Source organism: Carlito syrichta, unplaced genomic scaffold (genome assembly GCF_000164805.1).
Source record: "Carlito syrichta isolate Samal-C Ts95f unplaced genomic scaffold, Tarsius_syrichta-2.0.1 Scaffold314748, whole genome shotgun sequence".
Lineage (NCBI taxonomy): Eukaryota > Metazoa > Chordata > Mammalia > Primates > Tarsiidae > Carlito > Carlito syrichta.
The window spans coordinates 636,776-651,130 of record NW_007258844.1 but is presented as its reverse complement, the minus strand read 5'-3'; the positions used below and the strand labels follow the sequence as shown (position 1 = coordinate 651,130).

The following is a 14,355-nucleotide window of genomic DNA, read 5'->3' as shown; positions in this document are numbered from 1 at the left end:
AGGGGCTTGCCGAGCTCCCATGTTCGGCCCTGACCTTCAGCCAGATCTCCAAAAGAGCATTTCCAACACACACTGGGAGTCTCCAGCAGGAAGTCCTCGCAGGCATGAGAGCTGCTGCGCTATACTCCAGCCTTCCTTATTCTAAACTCTCTGCCACACGCTCCACTCAGCCTCCCGGGCTCAGGGTTCTAGCAACATCTTCCTCTTCCCACTCCCCCCATGTTCCAGATGTCCCAGAAACGCCCATTTCTGTTTCATGATGGAAACGCCCACAACGAAAGCACATCCAGTCACCTATACACCGGGCTCTGGTGACCCTCTTCAATCCGTCACCCAGGAGTGTCGACGGCAGCTCTTCCTTGTTTTCACACCAACGCTGGAGCACATCTGCCTCCTGCTGTCCCTTGCCAGTGCTTTGGCTCATGCCACCTCCTCACCTGGGCTGCACGAACCCGCAGGCAATGGCTCTCCTCCCGCCGCGTCCACCAATCCTCCTCCGTCCAGACCTCCGACGCCTTGTCTAAAACACCCACGACACTCCACGTCTCCTCTCATTGGCCACATTCTGCCTTCGTTACCGATCATTATTGTACTGCAAGTCTTATCTCCACTGCTGGACTAGAAAGCCCATGGAGGGCCCAGTCACGAGAATGCACGCTGTCTCTCCTAGGCCTACCACACACCCCACGTGATGGAAACCACTCGAAGGAGTCAAGATAACAGTACCGACAGTGACCTGCCAGAACTGGAGCACCAGACACAAAACACTAAGACGCGACAGGGTAGGCAGCAAACAGGAAAGGAAGGAAAGGTGGGAGCAGAGGGGATGCCATGCCAGGCTCAGTTTAACCCAGCACTTGGAATGCAACCAACACCTGCCAAATCCTGGCTGACTTCTGAACATGCCTTTGCGCCCCAAGCACAGCACCCGTCAGCAAGAATTCTTTTATTTTTCTCATTTTGGTACACTGTCACTTGACCATTAAAAAAGTAACAAAGGCTGGGAGTGGTGGCTCAAGCCTGTAATCCCAGCACATTGGGAGGCTAAGGCGAGAGGACTGCCTGAGTCTGTGGGTTCAAGGCCAGCCTGGGCAACGTGGTGAGACCTGGTCTCTACAGTAAATCAAAAAATTAGCTGGGCAAATAAGTGTGCGCCTGTAGTACCGGCTATTTGGAAGGCTGAAGTGGAAGGATCGCCTGAGCCTAGCAGGTTGATGCTGAAGTGGCCATGAGCAGGCCACTGCCCTCTAGACTGAGCGAGGAGTAAGACTCCAACTCAAAAAAAAAAGTAACACAGACTACTAAGAAAGATAAAATAGCCACGGCAGCCGGGCTCGGTGGCTCAGCCTGTAATCCCACGCCTTTGGGAGGCTGAGGTGAGTGGATTTCCTGAGCCTGCGGGTTCGAGACCCGCCTGGGCAGCAAGACCTCATCTCTACAATAAATCAAAAAATCAGCCAGGCGTGGTAGCGCGCGCCTGTAATTACGGCTACTTGGAAGGCTGAGGCGGAAGGATCGCCGGAGCCCAGCAGGTCGAGGCTGCAGTGGCCGGGAACGGCTACTGCACTCCAGTCTGGGCGACAGAGTGAGACTCCAACTCAAAAAAAAAATAGCCACGGCTATTCCAATACTTATTATTTAATTCCATATAAAAAGGACACAAAATTTACATAGTAGCAGATATTATACAGGGATGCCAAATAATGTATCCACATTGTCAGAGATGTCATCTATGCATTACTTTCAGTTCATTGTCATCAGACGTATCTGGACGCTGACGGTAGCCACCATGAGCACCTCTTGTGATTGCAGATGTCTCCTTGACTTGTATTCATGGACTACTGAGTGTTACAAATTTAATACAATTTTTTCCTTTCTTAAAATGTTTAAACTTTTGTTAGCACCGTGTGTGTGTGTGTGTGTGTGTGTGTGTGTGTGTGTGTGTGTGTCTCATACTACGTATCAAGGGGTTTTGCAGATAATTCCGATAGCCTGCAAATACTGTGGAACAGAAAATACCTCCAGGGACATACGGCATCGGCACACTCCCTCCCCCATCATCACCACCACGCAAACTGCCATCCTCATTACCATCATCACTTCACCGCCACCACCACCTGCGCCACCACCCCACCACGGCACCTACCATCCTGGGGGGACTCCGCAGACTTGGTCACGCCTATCATCTTTGTAGTGGGAGTCTGATCGTGACAAACCTGGTGTAAGAAATTTATTGATTTTCCTATCAAGAGAACCTACAAAGAAAAATATCCCATGATTACATAAAATCAGGATGATTGTGCAAATGTTCTTCAATGACACGCTGGCTGCTCACAAGAAACTGCATAACAAGAGCAACCACGACAGTTATCAGGGGAATTCGAGCGACTTAAGGACACATTGACAAACACACGTTAACATTTACTCCACGTCAAGAACATCAACAGTTCCAAAACGCAACAAAATTGTGCAACTGAAAACAGGTTTTGCCAGGCTATCCAAGTGGGGGGGGGGAGGAGGAGGGAAGGCCAGGCAAGCAATAAGCCCCAAAACCCCCCGGTCTCCCCCAGCCCTACCTTCCTGGACTGATCCATCGTAATGAACGAGGGAATCATCGACTTCCTCAGAGTGTACTTGTCATGCCACAGCCGGTCAGTCTTAACAGTTGGGTCTGAGGCCACGAAAAACTGAAAGCAAAGGAGCACTGGAAAATTAATTTAGGGCCAGATATTAGCCAAAAGCAACATCAGGTTATTCCAGAAAGCCACATTCTCTAGCTACAAGAAGGCTTACTCACTGATACACCAAAACTTGCTTTAGAGCACTGTGCATAGAATCCCCCTCAAGTTAATCATACAATTCCCAGATGTGTAAAGCAAAGGCATAGCAAAATCCATTACACTTTTTCTTGGAGTATAGCCTGGAGACAACATGCCAAGCCCAGCCTCTGCCGTGAAATGTGGCAACCCAGCCTGAGCCTGCCCCTCTAGTGGCAACGCAGACCTTGAGAGCTGCCTGCGTGGTCATCGTGCCACTGTCCCCCGCAGCCCTCACTCCGACGGCCAGCCTCACAGCCTCACAGCCTCTGCGTGCAGAGTCCCAGGTCTGGGGTCCAGAGAGGCCTGGGCCGACACGCCCTGCTCACACAAAAGCCCCTGGGCTCAGCTCGTCACCTGCAGGCCGACCCCGCCTTGCACACGAGAGGCCAGCCCAGCCACCAGGCGTCACCGGAGGAAGCGAGCCCTCCGCCAGCCCACAGCACTGGCATCAGGAAGGCCACCGAGTCAACTGTCTGCAGCCTGCTTGCCCGACAACAGCAGCTTCTTTTCATGCTCAGCCATGAGCTGTGCTTCCACTTCCATGACCTTGCTTTACATAAGCAGGTCTGCTGGCTGAAGTAACTTTAGTTCTTCCAGGCACTCCAGGTTCCCCTCCCGCCGCCGTGGCCTGCGTCTTGCATCCTGTGTCCTGCTTGCTTTGGATGCACCGAGCAGTCTTTCACGGCTCCCGTTGCTCCTGCTTTTCTTCTCTGTGAGCGCTCTGGGCCCTCCTTTCTATTCATTTTGCCTTTTTCTCATCAACATACCAAAACTCTTTGGACACCAGGGATCATGACCATTTGTGAATCGCTACACATCGCAGACTTAATGGTTCCAAGTTTATCGCGGCCACTGTTCGCAAGGTGTGCCTGTGTTGCTTCACTCTAGGTTGTGTCATGTGGAGACACTTGTATTCCCACAGCTTCTGCGTGTCCTGTCCAAGATCCTCCCACTCCCAGGTCCCAGAGGCACTCTCCACCGTGTTCCTCTAGGAATCCTGTTGTGCTGTTTTTGCTACTTGGCTCTCCAATTCCCCTGGAGTCTAGCTTGACTCTGGCACACAGGACACATCTACCGGATGGCTCTTTCTCCTCACTGGCCGGCTGGACTACTTTCTCAACCCGCCACCCTGCCCTCTGAGCAAAGGACGCTTCTCAGAGGCTGTCACTATCATTCATTACATTAACAGATCAGCAGGGAAGCACTGGACGGATCAAAAAGTGCTGAGGGGGCGTCTGATAGTGCCTTGATCGGTTTCTTGTTGTGTTTTATATCATCAGAGAAGGCAGATTAACTGCCTCAACCCGTCACAGTGCTGATTCTACTGGTGCCCATGCTGGGAAGACGGAGCCTCTTGGGGGCATCCTGGGCCCAAGTGTGCTCCCTGCTCTCTAGTATGGAAGCCTCCAGGCTTAGCTTCGCTTCTCCCAGACCTAAAGCAGCCGCTTCTCCAAAAAGCCCTACTTCCTCTGAGGGAGAAAGGGCCTTGGGACCACGCCCTAGCACCAGGCATTATTCTAAATCCAGCGAGGATAGCCTGAGACCCAGCGCTGGCTATGCAACCTACCTGATTGGACTGTAAAACCTACTACATATCGCACCAAAAATGCTTTTTGGTGATCTTTTCATAAATCCCTAAGTCCAAGCCCCAAGTCCAGAGCACAGAGGTTATTAGCAGACAAATGACACACAACCTGACCAGGAAGGGAAGCCCACTAATACCTGCATGTGTGCGGATGGAGGGCCCACGGTCCCTATAAGCGGGTTCACGGCCGACTGCAGGACCTGAGCATATGTGGACGGGGGGCCCACTGTCCCGACACGTGGCTTTGTAGGGCGACTGCAAGACATGAGTGCGTGTGGACTTCAGTGTCTGCATGGGTCCTGGGACCAATTCCCCACATAAATCCCAAAGGACAATTATATTCACAACATACCTAGTTCTACATACTCCTCAGGAGTCTCAGAAAGTATTTTGGCGCTTGCTGTAGAAAAAAAATATTTAATGCCATAAAATAATGTTCTTTATTTACTTCAAAAAAACAGGATGTAAAGTACTATTCAAGACGTGACACATATACAAATACACAGAGGAAAGGGGTAGCCACATAAACAGCAACAAAAGTTACTGTTGATGACAGGAAAGCTGATGAATTTTAATTTTCTCCTCTGTATGTGCTTATGATCAAAATTTTTTTAACTGCAAATATTTTTAATCAGGAAAAAACATTGTTTGATTTTTAAAAACCAAGTAATTCCAGCCAAGTATTTAGCACACGTTACCAGCAAATATTTTTTTAATAACATCATTTCCCCAGAGCAGCCAACTAAAAATGATTTTTTCCTTTCACAGGAATCTACTTCCAAGGGTAAATCTTTAAGAAAACAGAAGTTTACTGATGCCAAGTCTTCTCTGTGGCCCCTGCGAGTAAGCGCTGGATGGCATCAATTACACGCAGTCCGTCTCCTCAGAAGGGGGCGTATGAATAAACGCCCACAGTTTCATGGCCACAGAGGGAAGAGGCTGCTACACGTATTTTCAACTAAAATTTCTCACCTTTGGTATCAATTCAAGGGACTAAAGCAATCACTGATCTATTTCAGGCGCTTGTGACTTGCATTTCCTTCTAATTCAAGATGCATGACTGGTGCTGCTCTCGGGATCCGCGGTGCAGCTGTGATGAAGCTGTCATTACCCGAACACGCCCTGAGACCATCCATGAGAGAAACCGAAGGGCGTCGGCGCCCCCAGGAGTCATCTCACGGCTCGGCGCCCACCGAGCTCCTGCCAGGACGGCTCCAGGCCCCGCCATTCAACAGATTAGATTAATTGCATAGGTAGTGTATATCTGTTATTCACTTAAAGAGAAGAGTTAGTTTTTACAGACAACACACTAATGTATCCTGATAGTCGGAGTGCAGCCGGATTCTTATCAGTATGAACAATAGGAAAATTTAATTTAAACCATAGAAACCACAGACAATGCAGGCGTCTTAGAAGTTATGAAAGCGCCGCTTCAGCTCAGGGCACGGCAGCACGCGACCACGCTGCCAGCAAACAGCCCGCAGAAACACAAAGAGCACGGGGGCACTTTAGAATATAATTAATTCTGTGAAAAATATATAGTTATCGAGGAAAACCCAAGGCCAGGATATAGTTGCAATATGCTTTTATTTTATTGATGCATTTCCACTCAAGCTTCTTTCATTTTCACCATTATGTCAAACACAGAAAGAATTGAGAAAAAAATAAAAAAACATAACTGTGCCATGATTTCTCATTAACTGTTGGACCAACGCCAAGGCCTCCCTACTAAAAACAGAAATGAAGAGGGTAATTTTCTTAGCAAGCAACTTCGCTTCTAAGAACCAGATCCATTAATGCAGACCATAAAACTTCCAACTGCCACTTGCCAATCATGCAGGCAGTCACCAGAGTCTCCCCAGGCCTCACCCAGAAAAATAAAATAGCCCCTGACCCACGGGAACGGGCAGCTGGGCAGAGTCTTTGTATAAACAAGTATGGATAACCTACGAGGTAAACTGACAAATGACGATATTTCAAAAGCATGGCATACAAATGTTAACAGTAAGACATCTTATATGATAAACTTTTAAACTTCAATAAATCTTCACAACAATACAAAAGGAGCAAATTAGCAAAAGAGCTACCTGGACCCACAGAGACACTCCACGTTCACGGGCCTTCCGATTCAAGGATGCCGAGATCTCAAGGATACCACCACAGCATTTAAGTCTACATCTGAAGCAAGCTGAGTATTTTCTAATTTTGAAAGCAAGGCAGCTCGATTTTAACTTTCCCCTTCTTTTCTTGCTGCGAGTTGAAGCACCTAAACTTGACTCTCCAAAAGGCAAATGATCACTGAGCTGCTCTGCTCATAACTTGAGCACACTGGCAGATGTGTGTACCTGACTCAGTTTCAGGGGAGAGAAGCCATGCTGGCAACAGAAAGGACTGACCACAGCTCCCCTAGACAGTAACGTCGAAAACATGGAACCACAGTGGAAAACATGGTTTACTTTAGGGTACCACATTTAAGAGCCAAAGATGATAAACTTTTCCCCAAATGTTGAAGGTACTTTCCATATTAATCACTCAGAAGAGAACTACTTCAATTTCTTATAGCCCTCTATCTGTCCCTACCTTTGCAGATATGCAAGATATAAATAAAAACATAAAATAAAAACTAGATACTATTCCCACACAACTGGGCTAAAAGGTCTGTGCCTATTTTATTGTTAAAATTTTAAAAAAGCCAGGTGGCCAGAGCCAAACATAGAGGCAGTTTTTAACGACACTGCACTAGGAAGAGCAAAGCCCAGAGGCCATCTGGAAGCTTCCCTTTCAGATCAAACAAGCAGGGCAAAAACTGTCTTTCGGTTGCAAGTCGGCTGAGCCCAGAGGCTGCTGAGCAGGGAGGCTCGCAGTGCGGCTCAGAGAGGCAGAGAAGCCTCTCCCAGGACAGGGGAGCCCTGGCGTTCACGGGGCCTCCAGGAAGGACGGCAGGAGGACGTCTTCACGCCTGAAGGGAGCTCTGGGCAGCGTCAGCAGAGACCGAGATGCCCCTGTGACTGGCAGGAGCCCATGCAGGGAAGTCCCGGAGGAGCCACGGTCGCCCTGCAGAGACAGCCAAGAGCAGGTGCCCGCCGTGCGTCCCACCAGCATCTCCCCCAGCCCAGGCAAGAGGACCAGAGGCCACGCCGGGCTTCCATCGCCGCAGAATGCGCAGCTCTCAGGCCACGCCGTGGGCGACTCAGGCTTGTCTTGTATCTGCAAAGGCCCGGGTCAAAGACAAGCTCCGGGTCCAGTAGTGACTCAGGCTTCCTTACGGGCCCAAGACAGAGCGCGGGAGTCTGTGGACCTGGAGGGAGCCTCCCGCTGCATGTCCCCCGCCCTCCGCCTGGGACTCAGCTCTGCCTTCAGCTCTTCGTGTAGATCGCAAACCACACGCCTGTGGCTCTGACACGCCTCTCACCACGCAGCGTAAGCTGCCAAACACTGAGCCCCTCGTGTGTCGTGTGTCAATTAAACAAGCCCACAGGTCGCCCCCTCACTAACTGGACATTCAGCCGGGAAACACGAGACAGAGCAAAGGCAAGCAGCATCCGTTCCCAGCAACTGCATTTCTCCACTACGCGGCATGACTTGTCTCAAAGTGGCTACTCAGCTTTTTGCCTCAAAGAAAAACTCCCAAGAAACAGCTCCACAAAGACCATGGGCATGGGTGGAGGTGGCCTCTGAACTCAGTTCCCTTTGTTTCATCACCCCCAGTTTTACAACATCCTTCGAGGCACCCATAGGCTCCGGGGTCCTGCAGAGGACCAGCAGGTGGAGGCCAGGGTTCCTCGAGCCTCACAGCACCCAGAAGCAGTGCAGAGCTTTGGAAGCCCTGTACCACATCCGTCTATACTACAACTCCCTGCAAGGCCCCAAAGTGCAGGCAAACGGACGTGCGGGTAAGAACCGAGGGGCTACAGGTGGACAGTGACGATTCGGTGAGAAGGACACCAAACCAGCAGAGAGCGGGGCAAGGACTCAGTCAAGAAGGCATAGTCAGCCGGGCTCAGCGGCTCAGCCTGTAATCCCGCACCTTGGGAGGCTGAGGTGAATGGATTGCCTGAGCCCATGGGCTCGAGACCCGCCTGGGCAGGCGAGACCTCATCTCTACAATAAATCTAAAAAACTTAGCTGGGCGTGTTAGCGCGTGCCTGTAATTCCAGCTACTTGGAAGGCTGAGGCGGAAGGATCGCCGGAGCCCAGCAGGTCGAGGCTGCGGTGGCCGGGAGCAGCCACTGCACTCCAGTCTGGGCGACAGAGTGAGCCTCCAACTCAAAAAAAAAAAAAAGAAGAAGGCATAGTCACTGCACACAGCCACTTCCTCACCAGGCGTCTCTGCTTTCACAACGTTTGCACTCTGATTTTTGTCACTGAGATAATACTTCAAAGGGTGCACCGCAGTGATTTTCAGTATATTCACACCTGGTGATGCAACCATCCCTGCTATCTAATGGCTAGCAAGAGAACCCACCCCCACGGGGCAGTCACTCCCCGCCCTCCCCACCCCACCCCGCCAGCACTGCTTTCCCCATCTCATGGACTCGCCCAGCCTGGACACCTCACCAGATGTCCACGTGTGGCCTTCGGAGTCTGGCTTACTTCACTCGGCACAATGCTGTCAAGGCGTCCACTTTGTAGTCGCCACCAGACTTCCGTCCCTTGTGAAGGCTGAATAAAACTCCACTGCGCGGCTCTGTCACACTCGTGGATCTACTCCTCAGCTGGGGACACTGGAGTCGCTTTCACTTTCTTGACTATGGTAAGTAATGCTGCTAGGAACGCTCGTGTACAAGTTTTACATAAACGCAGGTTTGCACTTCTCCGGGGTCATATGGTAAAGCTACATTTAACTTCCTGAGGAGCTGCCAAACCGTGTCCACAGTGGCTGCACCATTCTGTATTTCTACCAGCATTACATGATGCTTCCGCTTTCTCCAAATCCTTGCCAACACTTGTTATTTTCTGGTTGTTGGTTTGTTTATGTTCAAGACTCTCCTACTGGGTGTAAAGTAGTATTTAGTTGTGGTTTTAACTTGCATTTTCCTAATGACTAATTATGAAAATCTTTTCCTGTACCTACTATTTGCATGTCTTCTTTGGAGTGCAGTGACATGATCGCGGCTTACCAAGGCCTTGACCTCCTCCCACCTCAGTCTCCCAAGTAGCTGGAACAAGAGGCTTTTTCTTTTTCCCCCGCTATGTTGACTAGGCTGGTCTCAAAACCCTGGGCTCAAACAATCCTCTCACCTTGGCCTCCCAGAGTGCTGGGATTACAGGCATGAGTCACTGAACCCAGCCTTCAAGTCCTTTTTTGAAATGGGGCTACAATATTTATCTTGCTGAGTTGTGATAGTTCTTTGTATATTTGGGATGAGATACTAGACCATTACCAGACAGATGATTTGAAAATATTTTGCTCCCATTCTTTGAGGGATTTTTCACTTTCTCAAAAGTGTTCTCTGATGTACAAAGTTTTTAATTTTGAGGAAGTACAATCGACTTTATATGTTCATGCTTTTGGTGACACATCTAAGAAATTACTGCCTAACCCATGATCCCAAAGATGCGAAACTATATTATCTTCTGAGAGTGTTATAACTTTGGCTCTTACATGTGGGGGTTTGATCCATGTGGAGCTGATCTGTACACACGGCACACATGGGAGACTCCAATTCATCCCCCTGGGTGTGGACATCCAGGTCTCCGTTACCGTTTGTTGAAGACTTTTCTTCCCATCTCCCATCTGATCCACGTTGAACTGACTTGCACACACGGCACACATGGGAGACTCCAACTCATTCTCCTGCATGTGGACACCCAGGTGTCCCATGAACAGACAGTGACGTCTTCCCACTTGCTGCTTCAAAGACTTCCTTTCTGTCTTTAGCTCTCTGTAGTCTGACTGTGCATTTGATTGACGGAGTGTCTTCCTAACCTGAAAATCTGAAACCCAAATACTCCAAGATCCAAAAGGTTTTGAGTACCAACACGACACTCAAAGAACGTGCTCACTGAAACATTTCTGATTTCAGATTTTCAGGTCGGAGATGCTGATGGAAGGTATAATACGAGCATTGCCAAACCTGAAAACTCCGAAATACAAATCTTTTGCTCCGAGGCATTTCGGGTAAGAGACACTCAGCCCAAATGTGTCTCATTTTGGGCACTCCCTGCTGCGGGGAGTTGTTGAGCTCCTCGGCTGTGCGGCTTGATGTTTTCTCATCAGGTCTGTGTGCTGCAGGCCCCCAAGGCTCTGTTCACGTCCTTCCTTCTTTCCACCTTCTGGTGTCCAGGCTGGATGATCTCACCTGACCTTGATTCAAGTTACCGACCTTCTTCCCCTGCTCAGATCTGCTGTGGAGTCCCCTAGAGAGGTTTGTCACTTCAGTCACTGCACTTATCAACTTCAGAATTGCTGTTTGGTTCCTTTTTAGAACTTCTATCTCTTTAATGATATTTTGCACTTTCTTCTGATTATAGAAAGTAGGATTTTCTTACCCATATATTCAATAAACTACTATGAAACGAAGGATTTTAGGCTCACATACAGTTATTTAAAGTAAACCACAAACTTGAAGAAATATAATTTACAACCAAGTTGTAATTCACACTAGGCAGACTGAGGGAAAATAACCTATGTAGAAACTAAAGAGACAAAATTTCCTAATTTGAGTTACACAATGACCAAACCACCAAGTTATTGTGATAAATAAATTATTTAAATTAAGAGAACCTTCCCCAAGCCAATCAAAGACTTAAGTTAACTATTTACAAATTTAGGGTCTAACAGAAATCAGAGATGTCAGGGAACTCCAAACAAATAATTGAAAAGCCACAGACACCCAAGGGACAGAAGATAGTCCAGCCAACGCCTCCTCTAATTCCAAACAGCAAGCTGCACACAGCACACTTAGTTTATCGGACTCAATCCCTGCAGTACACAGAATCCCATGAGGCAACCGTGACCATGTGCACATCTGGAGATTAGAAGGGAGTTCACAGAGCTGAAGGTCCCCGCCAGGATGCACCGCGTCAGGCACCGAAGCCCAGAGTCGAGCCTAAGTCAGCTGATATCAGAACCTAAGTTCTTGAGTTCTGCCCACAGAGAGAAAGCAGGCGGGTGAGTTACTAAGTGATCAGCTGGTGGGTGGTATAGGCCCTCTGGCATTGCAGTGCTAAATACAGTGGCTCCACGGCAAAAAACACAATAGACTTTATGTCAAGAAAGATTACCCTCAGCTCTGTCAATCCCAAGGCATTTTTGAGAAATGCCACAACCAAAACTACCAAAGCAAACAAGAACATCTGTGGTAAAAAGGGCTATCTGCACAAAATAACCAGCAGATTTAAGAAATCACAAATCTTGAATTTCCAAAAGCTCTATCTAACCTCAGGTCCTGAGAAATCTTTTTTTTTAAAAAATAGAATCACTAAATACAGAATCCGTAAACAGAAAAAGTAAATCGTAAATATAAGGATCTTAAGGAAAAAAGAGGACAGGAAGTGATGAAATCAACGTAGTTACATGTGGGCACTCAGGTAACCCTGGGCAGGGCACCTGGGAACGTCTCGCCTAATTCCTGCCACTTTCCTAAGTCTAAAATTAAATTGAAAGAAAAGCATTTAAAAGTAAAACTCTCTGCCAGTGAGGCAAGAGCTGACTAATGACTTGAGCTACTAATTCTAACGTTAGACTCAACAGGATTATTTAACCTTTTATTTTTAAATAAATAAAACCTGAAGATCTGTCTTACACACACTCTAAGTAATCATCAAGGAAATACCCAAATATAGACCATGCTGGTCTCAGGGTCCGCTTCTGGCACCCTCTATAGCATTAGAGACATTAGAGAAAGGGGCCACGGAAATCCATGCCCAGGGTCTTGCCCCATGCTCTGCAGTCCCAGCAACTCTGCAGGCCCTTCGTCCCTGTCAAGGAAAGGGGCAGGTAATACACATGGCGGACCACCAGCTAGAGAGCTGGGGGGAGCTTGACGGGCGCGTCAAAGCTAGGTGCACGTAAGGAGTCAGTGGCACAGTCAAAGATTATTTAGAATGAACTAAAGTATTCACAAGAAAAAAGACAAAAGTAGTAGAAATTAGGCACTAAACTCATAAGAGATCCATAGCTAGTGCATGGCTTTATCTTTTGTTTTCATTATTTTGTTTTCGCATGTCTTCAGCAGCATGAAAGCTCAGACAGCTCCCACTCCAGTCTTGGAAGAAAAGCCACGTGTACCAATCAACTGACCAGTCGTCATCAGAAAAGGCACAAGTGACCAGAAGGGAATTGCAATTGACATGTTAACTACTGAGGGAAAAAGGGGACAGACTCTTTACTCTCCTTTTCTGAGCCAGGTCCCAGCTGTTGCCCAGGCTGAGTGGCTGGAGTGCAGTGGCCCCATCCCGGCTACCACAGCCCAGCAGCCCAGACTCCCAGAACCCGCCCCAGAGAGACCCAAGAACAGGCACAGGATGGCACACGCAAGGATGTCACTATCACCGTGTTTATGACATGAGAAGCTACAAAGGACGCATTATCAACAGGGAAGTCACTGGACAAAACCGGACCTGCCAAACCACAAGACAATAGGCAGTCATAAGATAAAGCCACACACACTGCCATAGAAGGACCAGCAACATAAACTGAGCAGTCAGCACCACCCACACCCCTGCACATCACACACGTGGCTCAAACTCGCACAACGCATGCATACCAGTGACTCCTTTGTTTCAGCTGAGGTCTCACTCTGTCACCCAGGCTGGAGTCCCGTGGGACCATCACGGCTCACTGCAGCCTTGGCCTCCTGTGCTCAGGTGATCCTCCTGTCTCGAGAGTAGCTGGGACTACAGGCACGCACCACCACACCTGGCTAATTTTTTGAGGTTTTGCAGAGACCAGGTCTCTTCACTATGTTGCCCAGGCTGGTCTCAAACTCCTGGGCTCATGCAATCCTCCTACCTCGGCCTCCCAAAGTGCTGAAGATTACAAGCATGAGCCACTGCGCCCTGCCTCATAGCAGCGATTTTTAAGAAGCACACGCTGCACAATAGCAGAACTGACTATATTCCAAAAGGTCCCTAAACAGATACCTCGTTTCGTCAGACCACAGGACCACGGTCTGTTGGGAGCCAGCCATGGAGGCCCACTGAGCACTTGGGATCAGGAAGAGTCGTTGACCCCGAGACCACTAGGATGTGTTTGGGAGCTGTTGAACCCATTCCCTCCCCCTTTCTACTCAGCACTAACCAAAATAAGCTCCTGTAAGCTCAAAACATAAAAACTCTGAGGCTGGGACGGACACAAGCTAACTTTAGAAGCTCATTGCTCCCATTCTTCCACAAACTGCAGTTTTGGCTTTCGCACAACTTACAGTTCAAACTCGGGTCACATCTAAGAGCCTTAGTATTGGTCACAGGTTTCTGGGTCATGATCTTAGAATTTACTGAAGTTGAATAAGGTGTAAATTGTAGAATATAGTTCTAGAAGACAGCCATTTTGTTGAAAAAATGCGGCTAGCTTACTTGCAGGTAGCCCACTATGAACTTTGGACTGGCCACATTCCAAACATTCTGGGAAGGCCCTCTTCAGGTTGTAAAGTAAGTACTTAAGTTTCTATAGAATTGTTTAACTTGGTATTAGTATAAATCAGCTTAGGATGAAAAAGGTTTATAGGATAGGTCAGTCACGGATTAAGGTTAGTGTTTGTTATGGGATTTTTAGGTTATCTATTGTTTAACTTGGTATTAGCATAAGCTAGCATAGGACGAAAAGGATTTATAGGCAATCTGTTATGTGATTTTCTTCCTCATAACTGAAGGAATATCTGGTGGGTGGGGGACGCCCGTCACACACCTGGCTTTGTGTTTACATGAAAGACATATAAGTAAAAAAGCCCACTGTTGACACTCAATAAAGGTCTTCTGCTCAAATCTAAGCAGTTGTCCAAGTCTGTC

The 14,355-nt window shown here is 48.3% G+C and overlaps 1 protein-coding gene across 1 annotated transcript in view; it reads right to left on the bottom strand.

Moving 5' to 3' along the window:
- Positions 1-14,355, bottom strand: part of TUBGCP3 (tubulin gamma complex associated protein 3) — a 73,956-nt gene that overhangs the window by 36,782 nt on the left and 22,819 nt on the right. The window contains exons 12-13 of the mRNA XM_021719479.1: positions 2,577-2,687; positions 2,147-2,255 (exon numbers count right to left, since the gene is read on the bottom strand). Of these exons, the coding sequence (XP_021575154.1) occupies positions 2,147-2,255; positions 2,577-2,687 (220 nt within the window). The remainder of the gene's footprint in view (positions 1-2,146; positions 2,256-2,576; positions 2,688-14,355) is intronic.